The sequence below is a fragment of the Corythoichthys intestinalis genome, chromosome 19 (assembly GCF_030265065.1).
Source record: "Corythoichthys intestinalis isolate RoL2023-P3 chromosome 19, ASM3026506v1, whole genome shotgun sequence".
NCBI classification, from domain to species: domain Eukaryota; kingdom Metazoa; phylum Chordata; class Actinopteri; order Syngnathiformes; family Syngnathidae; genus Corythoichthys; species Corythoichthys intestinalis.
The window spans coordinates 27,940,141-27,955,371 of record NC_080413.1 but is presented as its reverse complement, the minus strand read 5'-3'; the positions used below and the strand labels follow the sequence as shown (position 1 = coordinate 27,955,371).

The window sequence follows — 15,231 nt, the reverse complement described above, 5'->3', positions numbered from 1 at the left end:
GCTAGAGCCTTTAGCCACCAAGCCCGTTTTATGGAATCAGCTTCCAGCTAATATTAAAGAAGCCGAGACAGTATGCACATTTAAGATTAGATTAAAAATGTTCCTATTCAACAAAGCTTATGGTCAGGCTAGTTGAAGTCGGAGTAAACTCAAAGTTTAGTCTAAGCTGCACTAGAAGCTATAAAGCTGGGGGAAGTACAGCCACAGAGTTCTATCTCCTTTTTCTCACTCTACCTACCACTTATCTTACTTTATTTCTATTTTCCAATGTTAATATCTAGTTGTCTAGTCTCTTCATCACTAGTCACCCGGTGTCCCTATTCCCCCCTCCCCTCTGGAGAGGGGCTATTTTTCAGCTGCAGCCTCCTGACTTTCCGGACCCCAAGCTGGATGGACGTCCTCGTTGCTACCCCTGTCTCATCTGGCTAGATGGACGGCTTCTTGTTCCTTTACTCCACTGCATCTTTACGGACTGCAACTTCACCTGATAATTCCCATTAGCGGTCCTGGGGCTTCCTGTCTATCCGTCCTGGGAGTGGATCTCTCCTGACTGTGGTACTCCCCAAGGTTTCTCATTTTTCTCCCGAAGACTCTGGAGTTTTTCCTTGCCGACATGGAGGGTCTAAGGATGGGGAAACCCAGGACTTGAATTTATTTATTCATCTTTGTTGCTTCATTTGCTGTTTCTGATTGTGTATCATATTGCCTCTGCAAAGCCCTTTGAGACAACGTTGTTGTGATCCAGGGCTATACAAATAAAATTCAATTGAATTGAATTGAATTGCAAGCAAAATAAATGAAGATATTACTACTAAAGCGTTTGTAATCACAATCATTTTCTGGGAAAAATTGAGCATTATCTGACAGAATTGCAGGGGTGCCAATACTTTTGGCCAGCAGTGTATGTCATGAGATATCCACTGTGTCATAAGTGTACTGTATGAATGAGGAGTAAACAAAATACAAACACCGAATCACAAGAAACAGTCTTTTTTTTTAATTCACGGTTCTTTTCTTACATTGTTCAAGTACAAAGTTAAAATGCCTTTTAATTAGTTCATATTCATACAAGAGTAAAATAATAATAGTGCCTCTTCATTACTACAACAAACTTAAATACAGTCATTGTAAAGACAAACTTTTATACTCCTAGCAATATATTTTTTCTTATTTTCAGAAAACAATTGTAGCACCTTTTTGAAACACCAGCAGTTCCACTTTTCCAAAAAGCTCATCTTTCATTTAGTCCTTGAGATGAGTGTCATCTGAATGCGCTGCAGCATTGGGTCTGTCGGTGATGTTTGTTGTTTGTGCAGTGTTTGCTTTGTGTGTATGTGAACAACAGTAATTTATTGTTTTTTGTGTGTGTGCGAGTCTGATATCAGTGTTGAACATTGCGCATCATTCAACCTAAAAGGTGTCAATAAGCAAATCATCTTTACCGTCTTAAGACAACATCAACTCTAACAATCGACAGCTGTCAATCAAAACTATGCTTGCCTTCCTCAGTCTTTTGTCTCGTTGCACTCTCAAACTGAAACATGTTCATGTCACGCAACCATAAACTCAGAAGGTGGTCTACAACCTGTTTGGATTGCAAATGTTTGATCAAATCAAATTAATGTCTCAAATTCCTGTGCAATAAAAAGTGTGTAACATTGTGTTGCCAATATTGATAACCAATTGGTAAAGTTAAGGTTGGAGTGACAACATGGTTTATATTCATTGTTCAAAACTATGTATGTAGCTGCAATGCATTGGAATGTAGTTACACCAGATATCACAGCAAATAACCCAAAAAAAAAAAAGACTGGGGATGGTCTTAGTTTAAGACAAGATGGACATTTTAGAACAAATTGCAAATGACTGTGCTGCCTATATTTTTTTCCGCTAAGGCAATGCAAATATAAAGGACATTGATGTTGGGCACACATTTGATGGGTAGGAACAATCAGGCTACAAAGACACATTTGTTGGGAGTTTGCATCAAATATTCAAATAAGAATTATTAGAAATGTAAATAATCTGTTAAAGGGACAGACCTAATGTTATAATTCCTCTATTAACTCTCTATCATGTACATCCCAGTGGAAAAAATCTTGTTTAATTTCCGGATTTTCCGCACAATAAGGGCCACCTAAAAGCCGACAGTGCGCCTTATAAACAGCTGCGCCTTATATATGGATCAATATGGTTACTCATGACATGACATTCCATTTGGGGTAGCTCCATCTAGTGGATGTATAAGGCTACTACAACTACAACAACAGGGTGACCAAAAATCAAGTTTTTAACAATCCAATAAAACCAAAACTGGTTGAAGAAAATATTTTATTCATAGTACAGTGTTACCTCGATATACGACCGCTTTGACACACGATCTTTTCGACATCTGACGTAAAATTTGACTCGCCATTTTTTCTACATCCGACGACATGCTCGAAAAATGGCGAGTTTTGACAGCGCGCAGTTTGTTTTCCCGCAATACGGACGCACGGCATATTTTCTTGTGAGAAATCAACATGAATTCCAACAACATTAGTGCAGGTGGTGAAAAAAGGAAAAAGGTGAGGCTTACCATTGAAATTAAGATGGAAATGTGCGCGTCCATGAACTGGCTCGACAATATGGCCGTAGAATGTCTCCTACTTCAACGGTCCTCTGCCGACATCCGTTCGACAGTCTTTATAAGTTAAGGTGACAATTATAATTGTGGTAACATCTGCAAGAAAGTTGCCAGGTTCGTCAGGTTTTTAATCATTTTTTTTCAGAACTTGTGCAGCACAACACGCCTTCTGTCCCCCGCAGTATACGCCAAAAACAAAAGGACATTAAAAGTGAAACTAAAATCTCTACCGCACGCTCCTAGCTCACTGTGACGTCACCCACGCGGAGCGTTCACGTACTGCACGCAAAACACATCAACATTAGAACCCGATTCGTTACATTATTACAGGAATTATTATTGTTATTCCGATTTTTATTTATAATTTCATTGTTTTGCTCTTTGTAATTGCTATTTGCAATAGTCACAGCAGTATTCACTAAGGATTTAGTTTAGGTTTTGGGCAGTGGAACGAATTAATGGAATTATAATGTATTCTTATGGGAAAATCCTGCTCGATACACGACCATTTTGACTTACAATCAAGGTCATGGAATGAATTAACTTCGTATGAAGAAGTACCACTTTAAATGGAACTTCAAAACATGCCATTTAAGAAATAATTATGGAATTTTCATTTTAAAATGATGTCCTTTAAATAGCTTTTAAAATGAAATAAGAAATTTTGTGTATTGGCAGACATGAGCAAGTGGCAGCACTGCGAGACAGTGAACTTGAGTAAGTAAACAATGTGCCATTTTTGTAACTGTGGTGAAATTATGATGAAATTCACAGTATTTCAGCTCAGATGAGGAATCAATGAGGAATCTCAACAGCAGATTTCAAGAATGCATTCGTGCAGGAGGACGCCATTTAAAGAATGTCATTTAAACAGTGAAAATTCCATCATTGTTTCTTAATTGCCATGTTTTTAGGTTTAAATTCCTATAAATACGATATTTTTCTCGCATAACTCTTGGTTTTATTGGATTGTTAAGAAGTTCAGTTTTTTTTGGGGGGGGGGGGGTCACCCTGTAAATGGACTGGTTACTCATGGCATGACATTCCCTTTTGCACAGCTTTATCTAGTGGATGCATTATGCAACCCCAACCACTACTACTTTTTTTTTTTTTTAACCTGTCCTGTTCAGCTGCTTGACACCGAGAATGGAGATCTGAGTGTTCAATTGATCTGAACACTTTTAATGTATCACATAAGAGTATGACATGCATCCATTGTGATCATTCAACGTACCGCGTTTATTAGGAGAAAGCAGCGAACAGGACGGGTTATGGGGGGACAGAAGAAAAGAGGGAGACAGAAAAAAACACAACAACAAAAAAACACCTTAAACACCTACTCTAACTATGAATATATTGGTGCTATCATTAGCTAGTTGTATTTCCGGTTGACACCATGTGGGGGGCCTGACACCCAAGGAAAGAAGGGGGGGTCTGAGAGATAAGTGATTAGGAGGGGTGAAGTTTACATAAATCAGCCATGTAGTCTAGAACCCAGTATTTGTGTGAATCCCTTGTGAGTGTGAGTATGTTGGCATCTTATTTTATGCTGTCTCCTCGCTAATCCTGACACCGAGGTTTTCTGCTTGAGGGTGTCTAATTTCACCTAGTCATGCGTGAGTCCCATCTAACATGTGACAATCCCGCAGACAAGTGGAGATGCTGCATGGGTGCCGTCCCAGGGCCATGGCCCTTCCCCAGGCAATCTGGGGGGGAGCCAGTGCCTTATAATGCGGTGCGCCCTATAAATGAGCACAGTTTTGAAATAGGCCATTCGTTGAAAGTGCGTCTTATGCGCCGATGCGCCTTATAGTGTGGAAAATACAGGCAGTTGAAAAAACAGATTTCATTTCCTTACATCTAATATTAGAGGAAAACATAAATAAAAGCCAGTATTTCCAGGAAGAGTCTGTCTACTGCGGGCAGACATTATTTCAATGCTGGTACTTTTTAGGCCAAATGTGAGTTTCCCAGTTTGTCCGGCCTTCTTTGTGATGTCCTTAATACTTGCACTTGAACTCCAGTGTGTATGTGTATGGCGTCACAAAATGGCTGCGCTCATAAGCGGTATCATTTCTTCTTGATCAAACATTATTTTCTTCCATTATCAGAGGTCTACGAAATTCATAATTTGCACAGTTAATTTAAAAACTATTACAAATAAATGTGAGTTTGCCTCAGGTAATGTAAGACTGTAGTTGGTGTTATCTGAACACATTTCTAGTTTGAGAGTGTCTCACTTCCACACAATGTCTCATGACAAGCCAAAGTCACTACAACTAACTGAAATATGTTTTGTCTAGCATCCTTCCCCTCGTGGCTGAGACTGAACTGAACTGAGCACCGACCTGGAACAGTATACACACACGCACACACAATAACGGATTATTATTGTAATTAATACTACCATTATTATCATCATCATCATTACTCCCTATTCTAACATGAGATTACACTGACAGACCGACATGCAGTATCTGAGGGAAACAGAGGGGTGTTTTGGGAGCACCAATGGGGCGCAGGGTTATGATGTCACAAATAGTGCCATGGAAGGCCCACTGGTGACGGGTGTCCTGCAGGAACACAGTGATTATGCATGTTCTGTGCATTAACAACTGATGTATTTAGAGTAAATCAGCACCGTACTGAGGATGTTTCCAGCAACAGTGTGTGTTGACGTGTGTGTGTAACCTGCACTGTAGAGAACTGTATAAAGAGCAGAGTTGGAAAAAGCACCTGAAGGTTGGTTGAAAAAGCACCTGAAGTTTGGTTGTATAAACAGAGCGTAAACATGATGGCGGAAAAAAGAACAGATAAAACTGCTGGTTTACTGTTTGTGATTGTTTGTGCAAGTGTGAGTCGACTGTATGTGTCCAGTTATTAGCTGGTATCTGAGGAAGGTCAGAGGATTGGAAGGCTTTCTATAGAAAACGTGGTCGACATGGGACCAGAAGCACCAGACTGAAAGAGAATCCTCAAGGTTACAAATAAAGTCCCTGTTGAGTTCTATTCAATTTCAAGCGGGCCTGCACCACTATGGACTAACAACGCAGGGCTTCGAAGTTAAACAGTTTTCAGATACCAAAACATGGCAATCGGAACTATTTGCATCCTTATGAAGTAAAGCAATACAGTAGAGCTGCAAGAACACTTTGCTTATAACTAAGCACTTTTAGTTTGCCAGGCAACCACACAGCAGCAGAGAACGAGAGGCTGAGGCATCAAAGAGGCTGTTTTCTATCATATCAATTGGTTTATGTATATACAGTAAGGGATGTCCCTGAGCCGATCACGTGACTGGAAAACAGGCCGACCGCGCCATTTTTCAGACCAATTAGAGTGAAAAGGATCGGGTTTTAAATGAATTTTTCAAAAATACGTATTTTTATTTTTTTAAAGGGCTAAAAAGTAACAACTCCGCAACACTCCTGGAAAAAGCGGAAGAAGTACTGTCAAGGCCTTTTCACATCGCGTCAGCCCAGTGTGAAGAGCGGTCCATGGCAAGCACAAAACGGGAGTAGCCCGACGTAGACGCTGTCAGGAAGTGAAAAGCGGCAAGCATATTTACTACAGCCGCAAGCACCAATGCGTTTATTTTTCATTATTGCACAAGAAAACAGACTTTTCCTACTTCAAGGAGTAGGGGGCATTATAATAGCCGTGGAAAATGTTTTACTAGTTTCGATAAGACAGTGAATACTGTATTGGCCCGATTATAAGACGGTGTTTTTTGCATTGAAATAATATTGAAAAAGAGGGGGTCGTTTATGTTCGCGGTCTAGATGTTATACCCATTCACGACGCTAGATGGCGCTAGATATCATTGAAGCGATGTTCTGTCATGACAGATCTCAGCTACTCTCCCCATTCACAACGCTAGATGGTGCCAGATATCATTGAAGCGATGTTCTGTCATGACAGATCTCAGCTACTCTGAAGTTTAACTAGTTTGCATTATTTTATTGCAGTGTTTTTCCTTATTCAGATTTGTTTCAAGACTACAGTTACAGTTAGACTTCACTTTGACGGTTAATGCAGTTATTGCAATTTTGTTGTTTTATCACAATAGATTGGTTTATTTACATTTGAAAAACCAGAAGCCATTCATTTACAAATGGGATTGCACTTTAGTTTACATATTTAAATGTTCAGATATTATGATTTGAATGAGGCAAAATAACATGCTTTTTCTCCCAAATATCTTGTTATAATCATTTGTTTCGGATGTACTGTAATTATTTTCTGTATAAAAATTAATTTGGTGTTCAAAAAGTCTTTTTTCAAACTTGAGTCTTGAAAAAGAGAGGGGTCATCTTATAATCAGGGCCGTCTTATATTTGGGCCAATACGGTAGTTATTTTTGTTGTTCATGAATAGGCCTGTCGCGATAACAATTTTAGTAGTATTGTCAATTTTTTTTTTAACAATGACAATACATCCAAATAAATGACCCATTCAAATCCAATAAATTGATATTCTTAAGTAAAATACAAGCTACATTAAAAATAATATTAAAAACACAAAACAAAAAAAAACACGATGCATAACAAGTCATTTAAAAGCTAGCTAAGTGCAGAATATGAACTAGGTGAGAAACACAATGGCATTTTTGTTTTTTGCCAATTAGAGCCCATCAAAGTCTTTATTTGATCCAAAATGACTGTCATCTTGTCCTGCTAAGTGCGCATGTTAGCAAATTTAAAGCCAAATTATTCGTCGCCAATCAGTTTTCGTAATGGCTGTCATTTTAAAGCTATTCTTAGTGTAGAATCTGAAGTATGTGAGAAAAACTGAAATCTTTATTTACTTGTTGAACATGACATACTTTTGTTTTGAAACGCTCACCGTAAGTATATTTGCTAAGCCGCTAACCGTAAGCTTTACACTCAGTTAAAAAAAAGTGCACTTCTCTTTTCGTCATGTATGTTGTGTCAGTAATCTATATTTTGTCTTTTTTCGCATCATTTGCAAATGCTGTAAACTAGCGAGTTTTCATGTTTGAAGTGTCACCTTTTAACCGCAACTTTGTGTTTTGGAGAAGTCTGCTAATGTTTTGAAGCAGGCTAAAGTGGTTAGTATATTGTCTTTTTTCTATTATTTCTATAACTTTCCTTATTTTGTATGTCTGAACTTTAATTCTATGGTGTGTTGGTGACCAATAAACATCTGTGAAAGGAACTGGAGTCTCATATGCAAACAACACACACCTGTACCGAGTGCACGCAGTACATGCAAACATGTACACACAAATGTATGGACACATGCACGCGGCGATAAATACGGTGGCCGAGAGGTGTCAGGCGAAATGCAAAGTCCAAACACTTTGCAAATATAAAAAGCACGAACCCCAATTGCAAACGCTTTGCAAAAGAAAAAAAAGCACGAATGCAAACTGCCACAACACGATCCCCAATTCCTAAAGCGAGATTGCAAATTGGTAAAAGCACGAACGCCAATTGCCACAACACGACAGCAAATGGCTCGCAGCACGACCGCAAAAGGCTCGCAAGACAATTGCAAAGACGATGACCCATCTCTACGGGCCTCCGTAAAGTTGCCCCCCATCAGACACAAATTTATATAAAAATGATGTTAATCGTTTATGCTGCAACGGTTTTGTAGATACAGTATTATGCTTTTATTGAGATATTAATTTCGAGTGGGGATGTCACTCGTAGCTTTTTCTTAGCTTAGCTCCCGCAGCTAATGGAGCATACCAACTCTCTCAATAACAGAAGGGTGTCCTAACAACTAGCAGGAACACAGCACAAAAAAATTTGGGTCCATTTTGCGGTAAATTGGGGGGCTTGAGATATTAATTTCGAGTGATGACGTCCCTCTAAGCCCCTTATTTACTGCAAAATGGTTCCGAATTGGTGCCATTCGTTTGTGCTAGTTGTTAGGACACCCCTCTGTTATTGAGAAAGTTGGTACGCTCCATTAACTTAACATAACAGAGGGGTGTCCTAACAAGTAGCACAAACGAATGGCACAAATTTGGAACCATTTTGCAATAAATGAGGGGCTTAAAGGGACGTCATCACTCGAAATTAATATCTCAAGCCCCCCAATTTACCGCAAAATGGACCCGAATTTTTTTGTGCTCTGTTCGTGCTAGTTGTTAGGACACCCCTCTGTTATTGAGAGAGTTGGTACGCTCCATTAACTGCGGGAGCCAAGCTAAGAAAAAGGTACGAGTGACGTCCACACTCGATATTAATATCTCAATAAAAGCATAATACTGTATCTATAAAACCGTTGCAGCACAAACGATTAACATCATTTTTATATAAATTTGTGTCTGATGGGGGGGCAACTTTACGGAGGCCCGTAGAGATGGTCACAAAGCACATATAGCAATATACAAAGTGACGTCTTTTTTATTATTTTTATTCTTATTTTTAACTTCTGGGTCATCGTCTTTGCAATAGTCTTGCGAGCCTTTTGCGGTCGTGCTGCGAGCCATTTGCTGTCGTGTTGTGGCAATTGCCGTGCGTGCTTTTGCCAATTTGCAATCGCGCTTTAGGAATTGGGGATTGTGTTGTGGCAATTTGCATTCGTGCTGCGAGCCATTTGCTGCCGTGTTGTGGCAATTTGCATTCGTGCTTTTGCCAATTTGCGATCGCGCTTTAAGAATCGGGGATCATGTTGTGGCAGTTTGCATTCGTGCTTTTTCTATTTGGAAAGTGCTTGGACTTTGCATTTCGCCTGACACCTCTAGGCCACCGTAGATAAAACGCAGCCGGGAAAATTACAGCCCTCATTTTTATTTACTTTGCGATTAATTGATTTATTGCATATCGCGTCAGTTTTATTTGTGGTACCACTTAGCAGGAAGCGGTATAAGAGTCCTTTTTCGAGTGTCCCAGAGATCGCGGAACTTTAAAAAAGCGCATTTATCAAGGTTCCGTCAGCTGTGGTTAGTGTATATTCGGCCGCCGAAACAGCCTGATAGCACAGATATAAGTACGCCTGCCCCTCTGCTATTGGATGCGCTGTTGACGTCAGCTTGGCGGGGCTCTGAAAATAGAGCAAAGCTGGATTTTGGGCCCCACTACTCGGCGCAAATACATTCAAACTTCCCGTTTCCCCCAAAACAGCCATTTCACCGAGAAGTCCACTCATACACAATGAATGCGTTGCCACTGAAAACTTCCCACTAGGCTGCTGCTAGTTTGAAATGGCCTTAAAAAGTACAGTGCTGTAACATGTTTGGGACTTTTTGATCAAATAAAAAAAAATAATAATAATGTTTTTTTCTGTATCGAATAGGGACTCCATTGGCAAATTTCTCAAAATCAGGTGATTCGGACTCAGGTGCAAAAATATGCGATCAGGACATCCCTAACACCGTGCTGTTTTTATTCAATTTTTTTTAGCAAGCATCAATACCCTTGGTGGATGAGTTAAACGTCACTGAGTGGAGCCGTTATGGCTATATAAAAATACACTAGTATATGATATTTATACTATTCCTCTGTATGTATTTTAAGTATATCAGAGAGATGTTTTCAGACTAAACTATTAAAACAAGTTGTCTAATATGGACTCTCTATCATGAGGATTTATATGAATTGCAGGAGGATCAGGAAGAAAGGCTCATACAATGAACAGAAAGGCAGAATTGTCTCATGTGGGTTGAATCCTCCTCACATTGAGTTTATGTACAAGTATCCAAAACTCTATTAACTGACGCACAACTGTTAAAACTAAATATCCACAAATCTGAAGCTAAATCGAAATCAAATGATTGTCATTTCATTATGTACAGGTTATACAATGCTTAATACTAGAATCACTTCGACTTGGGAAAAGTTAATTTCAAATAAAACTAGGTATTTTTTATATGCTTACTGTACAAGATTATTCTACTATTGCGGAAAGTGTTACAATATCATCAATTTTCTCCTCCATGTCGCTGTGAAATAATGTACAGTATTTTTAGTACTGTAGAAGGCACCACAATCACCATTGCAATTCATTACACAGTGATGCAGAGATGACCTTTTCCCATAAAAAGTCAAAGAATTATATCTAAGAGTGACATAATACACGATGAGATGTTTTGATTATCTCACTGAATGGAGAGACAATGATTAAGTCACTGGTAAAACTAAAAGCTACAGCAAGTACAACCTTATTCTACTCCTAGCCTTCTAATCTGACCAAGTCTCAAATATCGAGAGACATTTTATGACAAATCTTTTCAGAGTCAGAGCCCTTTTGATTGCTTGTCATATTATTTAAAAGACATACAACAGTAACAGAAGCGATATATGTAACAGTGTTTTTTTTTTTTTTTAATGAATATTAGAGTTTGTGTTTGTTGCATAGCAGCAAAATTTGGGATGTATCATGTTGAGCTAATTCTATAATTCAATCGCTAACTAAATCATACAATATCTATTTTGTAAATAATTTTAGTTTGTTAAAGAAAAAAAACACAACTGAGTCTATATATAATATGCTAACATTCTGTAAATATTACAGTATAAAATACTATAGTTAGCAATACTTTGCTTTTGTTTGTTGTTTTTTTTTTTTCAATTATTGGAAGATAAGAACCCATGTTATATTTAGTTCAAGCGTATTGGAGAACAATTCAAGTTGTCCAGTAGTCCAAAAACACACAAAGCCAAAAATGGCAATGGTGCTGTAATGTGCTACATAAATACAGTATTTTTCACATTTCAAGCTGTATTTTATTTTATTTTTTCATAGTTTTGCTGTTCCTGCGACTTATACCCAGATGCGACTTGTATACAGTATATTGAAATATGTAATTTCACAAGTTAATAAATGTTATTTCACACGGCCCAACATGGCCAAGGAGTACGTAACATTACTTATAAATTGTAGTGTTGTTTGTGCATCATGTCGTTGAATAAAGTTTAATGTGTTATGATAACACTGACATACTGTTTGTTGTGTTCAAGGGCGTAGGTTTGGTCTCAAGACGATATAACAGCATAACCTGCATATACAGTACAATTTTGCTGGGGATGCGATATTAATAAGACCAAAAAGATTATTCAACACGGGGCACGGCTCCATTTCTCACAAATATGAACCTAATTAATTGATAGGTTATGATGATAGGCTGAACGATCAATGTAAAATAAATCTGTATTGACTTATACCAACTTTCATGTGTATTGGTTCAGGTGATGCAATGTTTGAGTCAAACCTTTGTTTTCAAAAACTACTAAAGAAACATTCGGAAGTGGCAGTCCCTTTATTTAAAAAAAAAAACTGGAAGCTATCCAAAAATGGGGCTTTTCTGGGGGACACTGGAGCACCCATAGACTCAAACTAAAGTATTGTTATATAAGAGTGATTTGAATAAAAATGAATGAAAAAAAATCTGAACTATTCAAGGACTAATCTACATTCTGAGGCATACTAGACTACCCCAAGACTCGAACCAAAGTACTAGCATTACATTCTGATGTGTGATTTCATTTCACATTTTTTATAGCTCCCAATTTTTTTTTTTTTTTAAATAAAGGGACTTGCTTTCTGAAGCCACCGTGTTACATTACCATAATGCAAGCGATGATCCAAATGAGGGACAGCTAGCTTGACTTTGTTGTTTCTTGTGGACACTAGCCTGACCGTTTGCTGGTTAGCAAGTTCACATAGTTTCATGTTATTCTAACTCTGATGCAGACTCTTAGTCGCAAAATTAGTGGTGTTTTCCCCCACCTCCACGACATTGACATTTTTTTTACATTACTTACAGTGGCGCTGCTGCCGGCCGAAAAAAATTTCTAATATCCCTCCGCTTCGAAGGGGGCGGAGGAGGGGGCATGTTGTCCACATGAATCTTTCGGGGCTGTGTGTGTGTGTCTGTGTGGCGGGCGGGGGGGGGGGGGGGGGGGGGGGGTCAAGTCATCAGCCAATGAAACTTGCGTTTGAGGGGGAAAATGGACCGGCACATTCAGCAAGTGCAAAAGGGATGAATGCAAGTCTGAACATAATGAACATAATTCACTTAATAAGGGCAGGTTCTATTCTATCCTTACAACATATGGGAAGACAATCTAAATTATCTATCTAACTAAACTTTCTATAATGCAAATAAGGTTGCTTAATTGGTAGGGACAATTTGAGCATGCTGAAAAGTTTGTAGTATTATGTCCCCACCGCCCCTATGCAAACCTTATTATAACTTGCAGTCCTAAATATAAAATATCTGTTCTTGTACTCAGCTTTTGAAGAATACATTTCCCCCCCAAACATGCAACTTTTAGTCCAGTGCCACATACTTACTTGCCATTACATGTTTTTTTTTCTTCATGATATATTATATTTTAGTTGTGCGACTTATAGTTTGAAAAATACAGAATACACTCCTCTGGAAATGCTGATTGTTTCAACTACATTAAAGGGAGTTATTGTATATTAATGTACGTCAATATTTTGTATATAAAAGAGGGGATTTGTTCACATAATATTATTATTATTATTATTTTTTTTTTTTTTTAAGACAAAGACGTTTCAAGTAACTACAAATACAGTACAGGACAGGACACCTCTTATATGAAATCCATGAGGCTGCTACGCAGTCATGCAGTCACCACTTGAGGGCACTCAATACTATTCCTGTATAAACGTTATGGATATTTTTAAAGGAACATTTCTAGATAGTGAAGATTAAAATGTACCCACATACTTCACTGGGATTCCTTAACAACTATTTTGAATCATAATAAAAGACAGTTAACTTAATAGATAAGTACAATTAATTATCTTATATTGGCTCACTTCAGTGACAACAAACTCATCCCACAAGCTTTATTCAAAAACGGAATGCAAGTGGAGTTATTTTAGTTAACGTTACTTTGGAATTTTGTTATGTTAATTTCTTTCTTTCTCAGCCCTCGAGTACACTCTCTGGAGGTGGTTTAACCTCAGAGCCAGCTTGAAAGTATTTGGCTTGAATCTACTAAAGACCCAAAACTGCAGCAACTGAAAACAAATCCAGACCGCAAAGTCTCTGTAAGCACCAAGAACAGTAAAAATGTAACGTGATGTGTCACCATTTGGCCTTGGCTAAAGCCAGGCCAGCACCGCGAGTTTTAGCTGGTGTGTGTGGTGTATTTGTGTTTGGATATTTATGCTTATTGCATTGGTAATGCAGCTAAAGCACTTTTACTGCACGTAAAGTTGTAATAATACGATTTGGTGTTGTATTGAGAGTGTGTAGGCGCCTCGTAGAGACTGTAACTAATGCAAAACAGTAGAAGACATCAGTTTAAGGTCAGGTGGAAGGAAGTTTGTGTGTGGTATACAGTACTGTAACTGCACTTGAGTGTATGTATGTGCATGCTTGTGTGTACAAGGTAGCACCTGGGGACCAAGATTAGCCAGTAGGTTATATGGGATCTAGGGATGAAGTCCTTAGCAGTTTGTGTGGTGTATGTGTGTGTCTGTCTGGTCATCTGTTTCATCTGTGTCAGCCAACCTTCATGTACAAGCTGTGTATTATGTACAGTTATCTGTTGTCACAAAATTGTGTGTGTGTTTGTCTGCACCAGTGAGAGAGAGAGAGAGAGAGAGAGAGAGAGAGAGAGAGAGAGAGAGAGAGAGAGAGAGAGAGAGAGAGAGAGAACAAGAGAGAGAGAGAGAGAGAGAGAGAGAGAGAGAGAGAACGAGAGTGACTTGTTGTGTGACTAGTTGCAGGCGAAGTACTCCTTAAGAGGGGCAAAGAGGTGCCTGATGACAGGAACACTCCATGAACGTCCCAGCAGTCTTTGCCTTGCCAGACGACTCATGTTGGACACGTCAGTGTAGTGGACGGGGAAACCAAACACCCTGCAAACAAACATATAATTATTTATAGATTGAAAAGGAAAGAACTTTTTCCAATATTTGACGGATATTTTTTTTGTGTGTTTTTTTTTCTTTCTTTTTTCTATCCCTGTTAAAGGGAACCTCGGATTTAAAGGGTACCACGGATAGAAAGACGTAGCTTTTAAAAGATAAATGTTAGTGTAAGTTATAACAATTTGATGTTAAAACTCCTTCTAATGTTTTTGTCTTAATAAAATTTGTAAAATTTTAAATAAAAAAATTAACTAGTATCTCGCCATTGTTGTTGATGTCGAAGGGCGGTGACGCCACATGGGTACGATCCCGTGCTTCAGTCTTTACAGTCACTCTTTACCTATGTAAGGTAGTAATTTAAGTAGACCACGAGGTGTCAATGGAGAGTTTTAAATTAATTAGAGATCAAGTCAATGGGTGCGTTTTGTCCCTCGACTGACACCATAGTTTCCTGTTTAGCAAGTCCATTGTGGCTTACATTCATTCGAGTGTTTTCTTCGCAACATACAGGACTCCTAAAAATGGCTCCCAGCATCATAGTTTGTATCTTGTGACTAAATATTGCCATCCAGTGTATTTGTTGAGCTAAACGAGTAGCTTAAAATGTTTAAATAGTTTGACCAAAGTCTGAGTATGTTTTATGTGTATTTTGCATATCTATTGAATTCGTAAATGCCAGTTTTCTTTGCATTGTTGTTTAACTGTGTGAGAACAGAGCCTCATTAATACAGATTGAAGCACTTTTTTGTGACCATTATTTTTTTTTTGAGAGATAT

The 15,231-nt window shown here is 38.4% G+C and overlaps 1 protein-coding gene across 6 annotated transcripts in view; it reads right to left on the bottom strand.

Annotated features, from left to right (window-relative positions):
- Positions 1-15,231, bottom strand: part of dnmt3ab (DNA (cytosine-5-)-methyltransferase 3 alpha b) — a 98,796-nt gene that overhangs the window by 5,372 nt on the left and 78,193 nt on the right. For 5 of the 6 annotated variants that reach the window (XM_057822156.1, XM_057822157.1, XM_057822158.1 and 2 more), the window contains one exon: positions 12,518-14,443. The exons of the other annotated variant lie outside the window; for it this stretch is intronic. In XM_057822156.1, the coding sequence (XP_057678139.1) occupies positions 14,302-14,443 (142 nt within the window). In that variant the 3' untranslated portion in view covers positions 12,518-14,301. Of the gene's footprint in view, positions 1-12,517; positions 14,444-15,231 lie in introns of those variants that run through there. 6 annotated transcript variants of the gene reach the window in all.